The 14,573-nt window shown below is 35.3% G+C and overlaps 1 protein-coding gene and 1 non-coding gene across 7 annotated transcripts in view; one reads left to right on the forward strand and one right to left on the reverse strand.

The window, feature by feature from the left end:
• SEC23A (SEC23 homolog A, COPII coat complex component) overlaps nucleotides 1-14,573 on the forward strand; it is a 103,199-nt gene that overhangs the window by 36,001 nt on the left and 52,625 nt on the right. For all 6 annotated transcript variants that reach the window (XM_066277899.1, XM_066277895.1, XM_066277900.1 and 3 more), the window contains 4 exons: nucleotides 3,130-3,253; nucleotides 4,950-5,030; nucleotides 6,050-6,139; nucleotides 7,910-8,016. In XM_066277899.1, coding sequence (XP_066133996.1) covers nucleotides 3,130-3,253; nucleotides 4,950-5,030; nucleotides 6,050-6,139; nucleotides 7,910-8,016 — 402 coding nt within the window. The remainder of the gene's footprint in view (nucleotides 1-3,129; nucleotides 3,254-4,949; nucleotides 5,031-6,049; nucleotides 6,140-7,909; nucleotides 8,017-14,573) is intronic.
• LOC136336954 (U6 spliceosomal RNA) lies at nucleotides 6,918-7,023 on the reverse strand. The gene has a single exon (XR_010731688.1). It is a non-coding gene; the product is annotated as a U6 spliceosomal RNA (small nuclear RNA).

Raw genomic sequence — 14,573 nt, forward strand, 5'->3', positions numbered from 1 at the left:
GCAGAAAGTAATGTGATCCAACTTAATCTTTTAAAAGGATCATCTGACTTAGGTTGTCTTCAATAAGAGTATACCATTCCCCTAATGATGTCATTTCAATTGGCATTGTTTCGTTACAATGTTGGTGAGGAAAAAAATTGATTCCTGGCTTGGCCACTCTGTGTGAGGTTTGCACGTTTTCTCCATGTTTTCATGGGTTTTCTCCAGGGACTCTGATGTCCTCTCATGCCCTAACGATGTATAGTGAGGTGAGCTGGCATATCTACAATGACCTGTCTGAGTGAGTGTGTGTGTATGTGAGTGTAGGCTGTGATGGGAGGGCATCCTGCTCAGTGTGGGTGCCAGCCTATACCTCAAGCTGCTGGGACTTAAGCTTTGGGCACTATCGATGCTGAACTGGAATAAGCAGGATGGAAAAGAATTATCTTCTTAGTTTTTATTAATCTTCCTTAAATGTAGGTATAGCTCACATTTATTTCACTGTTTAACATTAGAAGTGTTTTGAGTGTTTGTTTAGAAGTTTGGTGATGTTTTTGTGGCTAGAAATATGCCATAAGAACTTAACTTGTATTTATATCAATGAGCCTATATGGTAAAATTGGTTTTGTTACACATCATTTTGCTTAAAGTTGTAGTTTTTAGGAACCTTTTGACATTAAATTCCTGTAGGGATACAGTAATACCAAGTGATAGCATTACAGGTGGTAAGAGTGGTTGGATTTTGGATATATTTATTTATTTATTTTCATGCAGCATTTTTATTTTATATATATATATTTATTTATTTATTTTTTTACAGAGACAGAGAGAGAGTCAGAGAGAGGGAGAAGGATAGATAGGGACAGACAGGTATGGAGAAAGATGGGAAGCATCAATCATCAATTTTTCATTGCAACACCTTAGTTGTTCATTGATTGCTTTCTCATATGTGCCTTGACCATGGGGCTACAGCAGACAGAGTAACCCCTTGCTCGAGCCAGTGACCTTGGGTTCAAGCTGGTGAGCTTTGCTCAAACCAGATGAGCCTGCGCTGAAGCTGGTGATCTCGGGGTCTCGAACCTGGGTCCTCTGCATCCCAGTCTGACACTCTATCCACTGTGCCACTGCCTGGTCAGGCTAGTTTTTGGATATATTCAGAAGGCAGAGGATTTACTGATATATTGAATTTGGGGTTTGAGAAAAACAAATGTTTACTCAAAAGATTGAGTTGCCCTTTATTGAAATGGGTAAGACTGTAGGAGAAGAGTATTTGAGGAAAAGATTGGTAGTACATTTCTGAACATGTTTGGTTTAAGGTGCCAGTAGATATCTATGAGGAGATGCCAGGTAGGCAGTTGGACGTTATATCCAACATAGAAAGCAGGAGTTAGGTTTGGGCTGAACATATAAATATGGGAGTTGTCAGAATATTAGTGGTTTTTAAAGCAATAAAAATGGTTGAGTGTTGTAAGAGTGTTCTAAGAAATGTAAAGGTCACTGGTATTCGTAAGAGCAATAAAAGTTGATTTAGAGTAAACTAAAAAAGAGAACAGGCAGAGGAGATTGGAGGCCGCTGAAATAGATCAGAACTTCCAAACTCTCACATGTACAGATCAGCTGGGTATCTTGTTAAAATACAGATTTTGGGTTAGTAGGCATAGGATGGGTCTTGAAATTCTAGTTTTCAAACAAGATCCTTGGTGATGCTAATGTTGCTAGACCAAGGGCCACAATGAGTAGTAAGGATATAGAAAGGTTTGCTGTAAAAGGAAGCAGATAAGTGGGGTGGTGTAAGTTGTTATTAATATAGGATGCATTATCACATTTAGTGATAACACAGATCATCATAGATGACATGTTTGTGAAAGAAAATTTGAAAGAATCTACATACAAAGTGTAGACAGATTGTTAGAATAATATGTTAAATTTTCAAGACTTCTAGGTCAAGGTCAGTATACAAAATTTAACTATAGTATTTTTTTTTTTCCCAGAGAATCAGAGAGAGGGATAGATAGGGACAGACAGACAGGAACGGAGAAAGATGAGAAGCATCAATTATCAGTCTTTCGCCGCGACACCCTAGTTGTTCATTGATTGCTTTCCCATATGTGCCCAGACCACGGGCCTTCAGGAGACCGAGCAACCCCCTTCTCGAGCCAGAGACCTCGAGTCTAAGCTGCTGAGCTTTTGCTTGAACCAGATGAGCCTGTGCTCAAACTGGCAACCTTGGGGTCTCGAATCCATGTCCTCAGCATCCCAGTCCGACACTGTATCCACTGCGCCACCGCCTGGTCAGGCACTATAGTATATTTTAATATACCAGTGACAAACAGAAAATAAAAATTTAAAAGATACAATCTATAATGGCATCTGAGATAACATAGATCAAAACTTTAACTTTATCAAAAATAAAATCACTATTATAGCATATCAGTTTTGTTCTTTTGCCTATTTCAATTTTTTATTGTATATTATTATTTAAAAGTACTTAAAGTGCCTGACTGATGGTGCCACAGTGTTGACCTGAGATCATTGTTCAAAACCCTGAGGTTGCTGGCTTGAGAGTGGGCTCATCTGGCTTGGGCATAGGCTCGACAGCTTGAGTGCAGGATCATCAGCATAGTCCCCCAGGTTGCTGGCTTGAAGCTCAATGTCAATAGCTTGAGCCCAAGGCTGGAGCAAGGGGTCACTGGCTAAGCTGGAGCCCCGTCCAAGGCACATATGAGACGCTATGAATAATCCAAGTGCTACAGCTTTGAGTTGATGCTTCTCATCTCTCTCCCTTCCTGTCTCTCTCTCTTTACTCTTTCTCTGTTGCTAAAAAAAATAAAATAAAATAAAAATCAGTGGTAATGTAGCACATTTTAGGAAGTATCTTTAAAATTTGTTAGTACTGAGAAGTAATTTTTTATTTTTAAAAAAATTTTTATTGAGTTTATTGGGGTGACATTGGTTATTAAAATTATACAGGTTTCAAGTGTACAGTTTTATAACACATCATCTGTATATTGCATTGTGTGTTTATCACCACAAGTCAAGTCTCTCTCCATCAGCATCTTCCCTGCCTCTACTCTCCTCCACCTTAATTTATTTAACACATGAACTCACTACTAGTGCTGCGTACATTATTTTTTTGTTCTTTCTTTGCAGAGGATACATGGTAATGGGCGACTCTTTCAACACTTCCTTATTCAAGCAAACTTTTCAAAGAGTCTTTACCAAAGATATGCATGGACAGTTTAAAATGGGTTTTGGTGGTACATTAGAAATAAAGGTAAGAACCAAATCTTGACATATGTAGTAGTATGTTACCAAAAGAGATTTGTAGGCTAGATCATTAATTAAATTCAACATATGCTTTAAAATAGTGGTTATATTATATTGAATCCTAGAGTTAGATTTTGTTTGTTGGAAAATATGTCATTATTATTAAATATACAGTGAAATTCTACTTGTGCATTTCTATATAATTGTTAGAAAAGAAGATATATAGGTAAACTTTGCTTTAACTTTATTTTTTTCTTTATATAGGGTTTAACTGTTTTAGTGTGTTTGGTCTTTTAGTGCTGAATTTGTTTATGCTAATGCTAGATTTTTAAAATTGCAATGCTTGGTATCTAACTTAAGAGAAACCTGATCTGTTCTACTTGGATAATCAGTTGTTTTATGGTTGGTAGGTTCTTATTATTATCTGTCATTTCAACTTTGAATTTCAAAAACCTAAGGCTTAGTTACAAGTGTATTGCAAGCAAGCACTTTTATTTTAAATTTTTATTAAATATTCTTAGTAATCTTATTTTATTAAACGCTTGCTAAGTGTCCAGCATTAAGGTAAGAAATTGTAGAGATCACAAGGGATATCTAAAGCATGGTTCTTCTTGTAAAGAAACTTAGTTGTTGTTTTTTTAATTGATTTTAGAGAGAGGGGAAAGGAGAAAGAGAAAGGGAGAGAAAGACTGATTTGTTGTTCCACTTATTTATGCATTCATTGAGTGATTTTTGTCTATGCCCTGACTGGGGATTGAAACTTGCAACCTTGGCATATTGGGATGATGCTCTAACTAACTGCACTACCCAGCCAGGGCCAAAAAATTTAGTTTTGTTAAAAAGACAAGATTAACATGAGGTAGAATGAAATAACAATAGATTATGAAAGTGCTATAAAGGTGTAGGGATGACAAATGAATATACCCATGACACAATTTATTGTAGAAAGTAAATTATTTTATTGGTTTTTGAATGATGGCAGAATTGAAGTTGGTTGAGGGGAATGCATTTTAGTCAGGAGCCCAGTGTGAGGAAAGGCATGGAGGTGAGAATCAGGTGAGGCACATTATGTTTGGGAAACGGCCCAGTGAGAGTGGATAGTTTGTATTGGAATGTAAGGGAAGTATTGATAGTTTAATTCTGTGTGTTAGTTGTAGTTTGCAGATGCGTGTGTAGGCTGTAACAGCCACTGCAGGTTAATGAAGAATAGTGCTTTCCGTAAAATTTATCTGACTGTCACATTCAGGATTTGTCAGGAAAAAGAATCTCAAATAAAAAAATTGAAGTAGGCTAATTTTTCTAGATAAAAGGTAAATGATAGCTTAAATTTTGATAGTGGAGATTGGGAAAAAACCAATCTTGGTAACAGATTATCGATGAAGGAAAAATAGAAGATAGTGTCTCTAAGGTTTTGGGTTAAGACATGTTAATTTTGGGTATGCTATAATATTGAATTGAGGATGAGTTACCAGATGAAGACCTCCCCTAGGCATCTGGAAATAGAGGACTAAAGTTAGGTCAAGGCTAGATTTTAAATTTGGAGTTAACACAGAAATGCTCACTGTCTGATTATTTTAGCAGTATATTTTCATTGACTTTTGAATTTTAGATGTAGAAGAATATCTTTATTCTTATATACTTATATTTGAATTTTTGAACTTATCTTTGAGCACACCAAAGTATACTGTGTTCTTATTTTGCAGACCTCAAGAGAAATAAAGATTTCAGGAGCTATTGGACCGTGTGTGTCTCTAAATTCTAAAGGACCCTGTGTGTCTGAAAATGTAAGAAACTTTTATTCTAAAATGAAAGTGCAATATAAATCTCAAGGCAGAACCAGAAGAGACCTGGGTGGCAGCCTATAGTATTCTTTTAAAAATAATTGTGTAGACTAAATTTTTCAGTAGAATGTGGCTTAGTCTTCATCGGTTTAATTCTTCATTGTTGCTCTTTCCGACCACCCATTTCCCACCCACATCTAAATTAAAATATTTGTACTTCTGGTTTTTTGGGGTTTTTTGTATTTCTGGTTTTTATGTCTAAGTTATTCCTTGTGCCAGTGTGCCTCAAGAAGACAACAGCTATGCTTTGGAAATTTGGAGAACTGAAAATCAAAATTTCTGAAAGTTTTTTGTTAGTAGAATTTACAACAAAGTAACCAAATAAGACAGACTTAAGTTCAATTTTTTTCTTATTACTCCATCTAGTGGACGTATAGTATACGTAACAACAGTAGAATTATATACTGTTGCTGTAGAGAGGATGATGGACAAATAACACAAAGTAGGTAAATTTTTTAAATGACTGAGTTAAAAATTAGTTTTAAGCACTTTGCATGGTAAAGATTTATATCTTAGAAATTTTCTTGGGATTAAGACTGCTTTAGTCATGCCGTTCTGATCCAGAAAACCTGTATTCATATGTGCACATATTATGTGTTAAGTCAGTATCTCTACGCATATCAAATAGTTGGATAGAAGGATAATGTTAGTTGTAATAACTTCATTAAGTGGTATATACTTTTAAAGTCTACAATATAAAGAACTTGTATCAATACTTTTGTGCTTTACTTAGCATAAATTTGATTTATTTTATAATGTTATTGTGTAAAAATGCTTAATTTTATTTCATGATATATTTTATATGATTTTAAAAATATTAAGTTTTTAATTTTCAGTGAATTCATTGGACACCTGAATTAGATCCTTTTTCTTGCTGGAGGTTTTATTACCCCCTTCACCTTGGTATATGTTATAGTAATAAATCATATTGTCTAGTTTTCAAACATATTTTATGTTTACAGGAGATAGGAACAGGTGGCACTTGTCAATGGAAGATATGTGGACTTAGTCCCACTACAACCTTAGCCATATATTTTGAGGTTGTCAATCAGGTATGACCTTTTATATTTGAATACTGAAATGTATATTTGAACAGTACTTAATTTGGCCATGAATATTTTATATTTTTCTTCCAATAATAAATACAACCCAAAGCTTACTCTGTTTTGGAGTTTTTGTTTATTATATTCTATTTTTCAAAGCTAAACTCTTTGGTGAGAGAATATACTATAGTAGAAAGAGGTATCAGGGAAATCTGCAAATGCCCAACTTTAGGCAACCCAACTTAACTCTGTTTTTTATTTTTGATATAAAATTGAAGCATAAGTAAAATCTTAAATTTTTTTCTATCTATGCATTTTTGTAATTTGGTATCTAGCTCCCAATTGTCACAGGATATGTATATATAATGATATATGAGTCTTACTAGAAAGTTTTCTTTCCTCTTTTTATTTTATTTTTGTTTTTATTTTTTTGTGTGACAGAGACAGAGAGAGACAGAGAGAAGGACAGATAGGGACAGACAGACAGACAGGAAGGGAGAGAGACGAGAAGCACTTTAGTTGTTCATTGATTGCTTTCTCATATGTGCCTTGACCGGGGGGCTACAGCAGAGCAAGTGACCCCTTGCTCAAACCAGTGACCTTGGGCTCAAGCCAACAACTATGGGGTCATGTCTATTTTCCCACACTCAAACCAGAGACCCCGCATTCAGACTGGTGAGCCTGCACTCAAGCTGGTGACCTTTGGGTTTCGAACCTATGTCCTGTGCATCCCAGTCCAACGCTCTATCTACTGCGCCACTGCCTGGTCAGACTCCCCTTTTTATTTTTAAATATGGAACACTTCACAAAATGCATGTCATCTTTGCACAGGAGCCATGCTAATCTTCTCTGTATTGTTCCAGTTTTAGTATATGTGCTACTGAAGCGAGCACCATCAAGTTTAATGTGTCAAAATCCATAGAAAAAAATTAGGAGGTAAAGATTCTAACAATTGGAGAGACTATTCTTTTTTTTTGCTATAGGAGGAAGTTATCATATTAAAGAATTGTTTAATGTATAAATTACTGACATATACCAGTAGTGATTAGGCATAAAATGAACCACAGGCTATTGATAGTCAGCTTTTGTAAGACAAATGCAGAAATTTCTTTTTCTAACAGTTTTAATTTGTGTAAAAGATAATAGCTGTTATTAACCAAAACAAATAAAATCAAAGCAAGAATATCTGTTGTCAAAGGGTTTGAAGAAAATTTTTCTATTGACCACCTGCTTTTTCCTTCTGAGAATCATTACTATAATCATTACTCTTTTCTCACTAATAGTTTTCTATTGGTCAACTAAGTTTTCTATTGAAAACTAATAGTTTTCACATGGTTCATCATGTGATTATCTTCCAAAAGTTTCATTTTAATTTTATATACAGAGGGGAGTAGGACTTAGTTCAGTTTCTCTTTCTAATTACTGTTAGTCAGAATTGCCTCACACCTTTCTTTATCTGTTAGTTTCTTTACACTTCTCTGTTCATTTTATTTTTTTCATGTCCTTCTGAATTATATATTACATGAAATTGATTTCCGAGTTGGACTCACTCCTCTTATCCTTGATCATTTTTTCCCTTTACTAAATCCATTTTTCTCTTATTTGGCATACCAAACTGTTTTATATGTACTGTAATATCAAACTGTTTTATATGTACTGTAAAAACATCCTTCTAATTGATATTAGAATGAATTTTATTAGTGCTAGGATATATAGTCAGTGACTAGATGACAACAACATAATAGATTTTTTTTAGTTTTTACTCTTATTTTTACACAGCATAATGCACCAATTCCTCAAGGAGGGCGTGGCGCAGTTCAGTTTGTGACTCAGTATCAGCATTCAAGTGGGCAGAGACGCATCCGAGTGACCACCATTGCTAGGAAGTAAGTTGTATTTATTGGAGATTTAATATACATGTGAAAACTATTCTGGATTGTGCTCCCAAACTGGGTTCCTATAATGAATAACATCCATGAATAGAAAATGAACATTTATGACCAATGGCATCTGATTTCTTCTAGTCACATTATTTGCTAAGGGATTCATTGTTAAGAACTATAAAGTAATTTCAAACTCCATTCCTGAGACACATTCTGAAAAATATTTTTTTATTTTTCTTGTTCCACTGAGAGGAGAAAAGCTAATGTTATCATGTAATAGGCAGTAATAATATATGTGATACATTATATGCATATATAACAGCACAGTAATTAATAGTGTTACTTTTCAATTGATAATAAAGTTCTTAACTACTTTTATCATTGTATATTTTTTCAAGTGTTAGTCATTTCTTTTATGAAATCTTTATTTAGCTTCTGCTCTATAGATTGGGTACGGTTAGGAGAGTATGTAGAATGCAAACGACTTGAACACACTTGGTCTGCTATAGGATGGTATGATGGTGTGGAATAGACCAGTCCTCAAAATCTGTGGTGAAGATGACAGTCTCCTTTGGAGACTAATACTTTTTTAAACACAATAAAATGAATTACTAGAAAAATGAAATTTTAAAAAATTCAAAGTACAAGTCCCTATTTTTTATTAGATTTATCAGACATGAAACTATTTTGCTAAATAGCTCAAAACTTTATTAACATTTATTTTCAATTTCTGTTCTTATCTCTGGATTTGAATATCACACTTCGAGTAGAACTGGCTGAGACCACAAAAGGCAAATCTCTCTCTTTTTCTCTCTCTCTCTCTCTTTTATTTTAGTGAGAGGAGGGGAGCCAGAGAGACAGATTCCTGCATACACCCTGACCGGGATCCCCCCCGGTGACCCACTAGGGCAGGGGCTGGGAACCTATGGCTCGCGAGCCAGATGTGGCTCTTTTGATGGCTGCACCTGGCTCGCAGACAAATCTTTAATAAAAAAATAGTAACGTTAAAAATATAAAATATTCTCATATATTACAATCCATTTATTTCCTACCACTCATGTTCATGGTTGTGAGTGGCTGGAGCCAATCACAGCTGTCCTCCGGGACAACACCAAATTTTTATTGGATAATGCATAACGTACATGGGTCATTGTATGGCTCTCACGGAATTACATTTTAAAATACGTGGCGTTCATGGCTCTCTCAGGCAAAAAGATTCCTGACCCCTGCCCTAGGGGGTGATGCTCTGCCCAGCTGTGGCTGTTGCTCCATTGCTCAGCAGTGGAGCCATTTTTTAGTGCCTGAGGCAGAGGCCACAGAGCCTTCCTCAGCACCTAAGGTCAACTCACTCGAACCAATTGAGCCATGGCTGTGGGAGGGGAAGAGATAGAGAAAAGAGGAGGAATGGAGAAGCAGATGGTCACTTCTGTGTGCCCTAGCCAGGAATTGAACCTGGGACACCCACACACTGGACTGATGTTCTAACACTGAGCCAACCAGCTAGGGCCAACAGGCAAATCTCTTAACAGTTAATATTATAGGGTAGTGTTTTGTGTAATATAGTTATGTCTTACATTTGATGAGAAAGTTACAGTTTTCAAAAGAGAATCACTAGACAGAGACTAATTCACAGTTGTCAGTTATTTGGAAAATGTTAAAAATTTATATGTCTATTTGAAAAAAATTAAAGGGAGAAGAATTTTGAACATGTGACTGCCTGCATTCTCTTGGAATCACTTCTTACATCTTTGAGTCATGTAAAAGTGATCCAGCTTTTCAATAAGTCTATAAATATTGCCAGATTTGCTTAAAATAAAGTATTTTTAAAGTAGGATCAGCTGATATATTAAGAAATGCTTTCAATGAAGTATTAAACAAACAAACAGAAACTGTTACTGGGTCTACCCAGGATTAATTTGATTGATTAGATTTATGGAGCATATTACTTAAATAAATTACTTCTATTTTAAACATAATCCCTTAGACTAACATTTTCACTTACTAACTTTTAATTGGTTTTAGTCAGTGTATTAACATGGAGAAAAAAGAATACATAATAGTTTTAATTATATAATTTTTATAAGTAATAATTGAATTAATGATCAATGAGTTTAAGTAACATGTTACTGAGCAGTGACATCAGGGAAAAATTAAAATGAAATGAAATCACAACCCAAAATCTGTGGGACACAATGAAAGCAGTCTTGAGAGGGAAATTCATAGTATTACAGTCCTATCACAAGAAACAAGTAAAATCACAAACAATGTAATTTGATACTTCAAGGAACTTGAAAAAGAACAACAAAGCCCAAGGTGAGTAGAAGAAAGGAAATAGTAAAGATCAGAGCAGAAATAAATGAAAAAGAGGCTAAAAATAAATACAGAAAATCACTGAAACCAAGAGCTGGTTCTCTGAAAAGATAAGCAAGATTGACAAACCTTTAACCACACCCATAAAGAACAAAAGAGAGAGGACCCAAATAAATCAGAAAGAGGAGAAGTAACAACTGACATCACTGAAATACAAAGGATAGCAAGAATATATTATGAGCTTAACTGATGGTCGCGCAGTGGTTAGAGTATCAACCTGGGATGCTGAGGACCCAGGTTTGAAATCCTGAGGTTGCTGGCTTGAGTGTGGGCTCATCCAGCTTAAGTGCAGGCTTACCAGCTTGAGCACAGGCTCACCAGCTTAAATGTGGGATCATCTACATGATCCCATGGTCACTGGCTTAAGCCCAAAGATTTCTGGCTTGAAACTCAAGGTTGCTAGCTTGAACAAGGGGTCACTGGCTCTGCTGGAGCTCTTTAGTCAAGGCATGTATGGGAAGCAATCAGTGAATAACTAAGGTGCTGCGATTATGAACAGTTATATGCCAACAAATTGGACAATCTGGATAAAATGAATAAATTTCTAGAAACATACAATCTTTCAAAACTGAATCACGAAGAATCAGAAAACCTGAATATACCAATTACAACTAATGAATTGAAGTAGTAATCAAAAAACTCACAACAGATAAAAGTCCTGAACCGGATGGCTTCACAGGTGAATTTTATCAAACATTCAAAGAACTAACACCTATCTTTCTCAAACTATTTCAAAAAATTCAAGAGGAGAGAAAACTCCCAAGCTCATATTACAAGGCTAGTACTATTCTAATTTCAAAACTAGATAAAGACACTACAAAGAAAGATACAATTATAGGCCAGTTTCCCAGATGAACATAGATTCTAAAATTCTCAGCAAAATATTAGCAAACCAGATCCAGCAATACATTAAAAAACTTATACACCATGGTCAAGTAGTATTCATTCTGGGTATGCAAAATTGGTACAATATCTCCAAATCAATAAACATGATACACCATATAAACAAAACAAAGGATAAAATTAAAATAATCATTTAGTAGATACAGAAAAAGCATTTGATAAAATCCAGCACCCATTTATGATATAAACTATTAGCAGAGTTTTTAATAGAGGGAATATATCTCAACATAATAAAGGCTATATATGACAAACCTACAACCAAGAACATATTCACTAGGCAAAAACTAAAAGTGTTTCATTAAGATCAGGAACAAGACAGAGATTCACTTTCATCAGTCTTATTCACATAATAATGGAAGTCCTAACCACAGCAGTCAGACAAGAAGAAATAAAAGGCATCTAAATTGGAAAGAAAGAAGTAAAACTATCAGTATTTGCAGATCACATGGTACCGTATATAGAGAACCCTAGAGATTTCACCAAAGACTATTAGAACTGATAAATGAATTCAGTAAAGTAACAGGATACAAAACAAACATTAAGAAGTTAGTTCCATTTTTATATACTAATAATAAACTACCAGAAAGGCAAACTAAGAAAACAATCTCATAATTTCATCAAAAAATTTAATCAAATATGTAAAAGACCTGTACTCAGAAAATTAGAAGACATTGAAGAAAGGAATTGAAGATATAGATTAGTGGAAGCATATGCCATGTTCATCAATAGGAATAATTTTATCATTAAAATGCCCACACTACCCAAAGCAATCTATAAATTCAATATAATCTTTATCAAGATACCAATGGTTTATTTCTCAGAACTAGAAAAAATATTCCAAAACTTTTATGGAATCATAAAATACCTTGATTAGCCACAGAAATCTTAAGAGAAACAAAATTGGAGGAATCACACTACCTGATCTTAAACTATACTATGAGTTAATAGTGATTATAACATTATGGTACTGGCATAAAAAGAAACGTAGATCAATGAAACAAAATAGAGAGTCTAGAAATAAAGCCACACCATTATGATCAATTAATATTTGACAAAGAAGGCTAGAACATATTATACAATGGGGTAAAGATAGTCTATTCAATAAATGATGTTGGAAAAATTGGTATGTGCAAAAAAATAAAGCTAGACCACCTTCTGATACCATACACAAAAATAAACTCAAAATAGATTAAAGACCTAAATGTTAGACTTGAAACCATAAAAATCCTAAAAGAAACCATAGTAAAATTTCAGTGATTTCTTGTAGCAATATTTTTTTGATATATCACCTTGGGCAAGGGATACAAAAGAGAAAATATAAACAAATTGGACTAAATCAAACTAAAAAGTTTTACACAACAAAGGAAACCATCAACAAAATGAAAAAAACTACTGAATGGGAGAACTCACTCACCAGTAATACATTTGATGTGGGTTAATACCCAAAATTTATAAAGGACTTATAAAAACTCAGCATAAACCCCCCCCAAATACAGTTAAAAAACAGGCAAAAGACCTGAATAGACACTTCACCAAAGAGGATATACAGATGGCGAATAGACATATGAAAAGATGCTCAATGTCCCTAATCATCAGATAAGTGCAATTAAAATCATGAGATAATTGCCTCATACCTGTCAGAATGGCTGTCATCTATAAATCAACAAACAACAAGTATTGGAGAGGATGTGGAGAAAAGAAAACCCTTGTGCACTTTTGGTGGGAATGCAGATTGGTGCAGCCACTGTGGAAAGCAGTATGAAGTTACCTCAAAAACTTAAAAAGACAACTGCCTTATGACCTAGCTACTTCACTTCTGGAAATATATCAGAAGAAATCCAAAACACTAGTTCAAAAGAATATATCCACCCTTATGTTCATTTCAATGTTGTTTACATTAGCCAAGATTTGGAAGTAGCTCCAGAGCCCAGTAGATGAGTGGATAAAAAAGCAGTGATACATCTACAGAATAGAATACTACTTGGCTGTAAAAAAGAAGGAATTCTTACCTTTGTGACAGCATGGATGGACCTGAAGAGTATTATGCTAGTAAAATAAGCCAGTCAGTAAAAGATAAGTGCCATATGAGTTCTTTTATATATGGAATCTAATGAATGAAATAAACTAACAAAGCACTCATAGATATGAAGAACAGACTGACAGCTGTCTGAGGGGAGGGCAGTTGGAGGACTGGGTGAAAAGAAGGAAGAGATTAAGCCAAAAAAGAAGAACAAATTCAGACTCAGACAACAGTATGGTGATTACCAGAGGGAAAGAGGAGTTAGGGGAGGTAGAAGAAGGTAAGTGTGGGGGGGAGGGTGATGAAAGGAGACTTGACTTCGGATGGTGAACACACAATACAATGTTCAGGTGAGGTTTTTTTGTGTGTGTGTGTGGTTTTTTTTGTTGTTGTTTTTTTACAGGGACAGAGAGAGAGTCAGATAGAGGGATAGATAGGGACAGACAGGAATGGAGAGAGATGAGAAGCATCAATTATCGGTTTTTCCTTACGACACTGTAGTTGTTCATTGATTGCTTTCTCATATGTGCCATGACCGCGGGCCTTCAGCAGACTGAGTAAGCCCCCCGCTCGAGCCAGTGAACTTGGGTCCATGCTAGTGAGCTTTTTTGCTCAAGCCAGATGAGCCCATGCTCAAGCTGGCTATCCTGGGGTCTCGAACCTGGGTCCTTCCGCATCCCAGTTCGACGCTCTATCCACTGCGCCACCGCCTGGTCAGGCCAGGTGAGGTATTATATATTATAGGATTGGACCCCTGAAACATATATATATATATATATATTTTTTTTTTTTTTTTTTTTTACAGAGAGAGAATCAGAAAGAGGGATAGGCAGGAACAGAGAGATGAGAAGCATCAATCATTAGTTTTTCGTTGCACATTGCAACACCTTAATTGTTCATTGATTGCTTTCTCATACGTGCCTTGACTGCGGGCCTTCAGCAGACCGAGTAACCCCTTGCTTGAGCCAGCGAGCTTGGGCTCAAGCTGGTGAGACTTTTGCTCAAACCAGATGAGCCCTCACTCAAGTTGGCGACCTTGGGGTCTCGAACCTGGGTTTTCTGCATCCCAGTCTGATGCTCTATCCCCTGCGCCACCTCCCAGTCAGGTCCTATATAATTTTAATAACCAATGTCCAATAATTTTTTTTAAAAGACCAATGAGAAAAAATTTTAATAACTTATTCATTTTCCAGTTTAGTAACTGTGAATTACTTAGGTTGAGAAAAATCCTTTAGTTTTGTATTTCTATATTTCTGCTTTTACAGAA

This window comes from Saccopteryx bilineata, chromosome 4 (assembly GCF_036850765.1).
Source record: "Saccopteryx bilineata isolate mSacBil1 chromosome 4, mSacBil1_pri_phased_curated, whole genome shotgun sequence".
Classification (NCBI taxonomy): Eukaryota; Metazoa; Chordata; class Mammalia; order Chiroptera; family Emballonuridae; genus Saccopteryx; species Saccopteryx bilineata.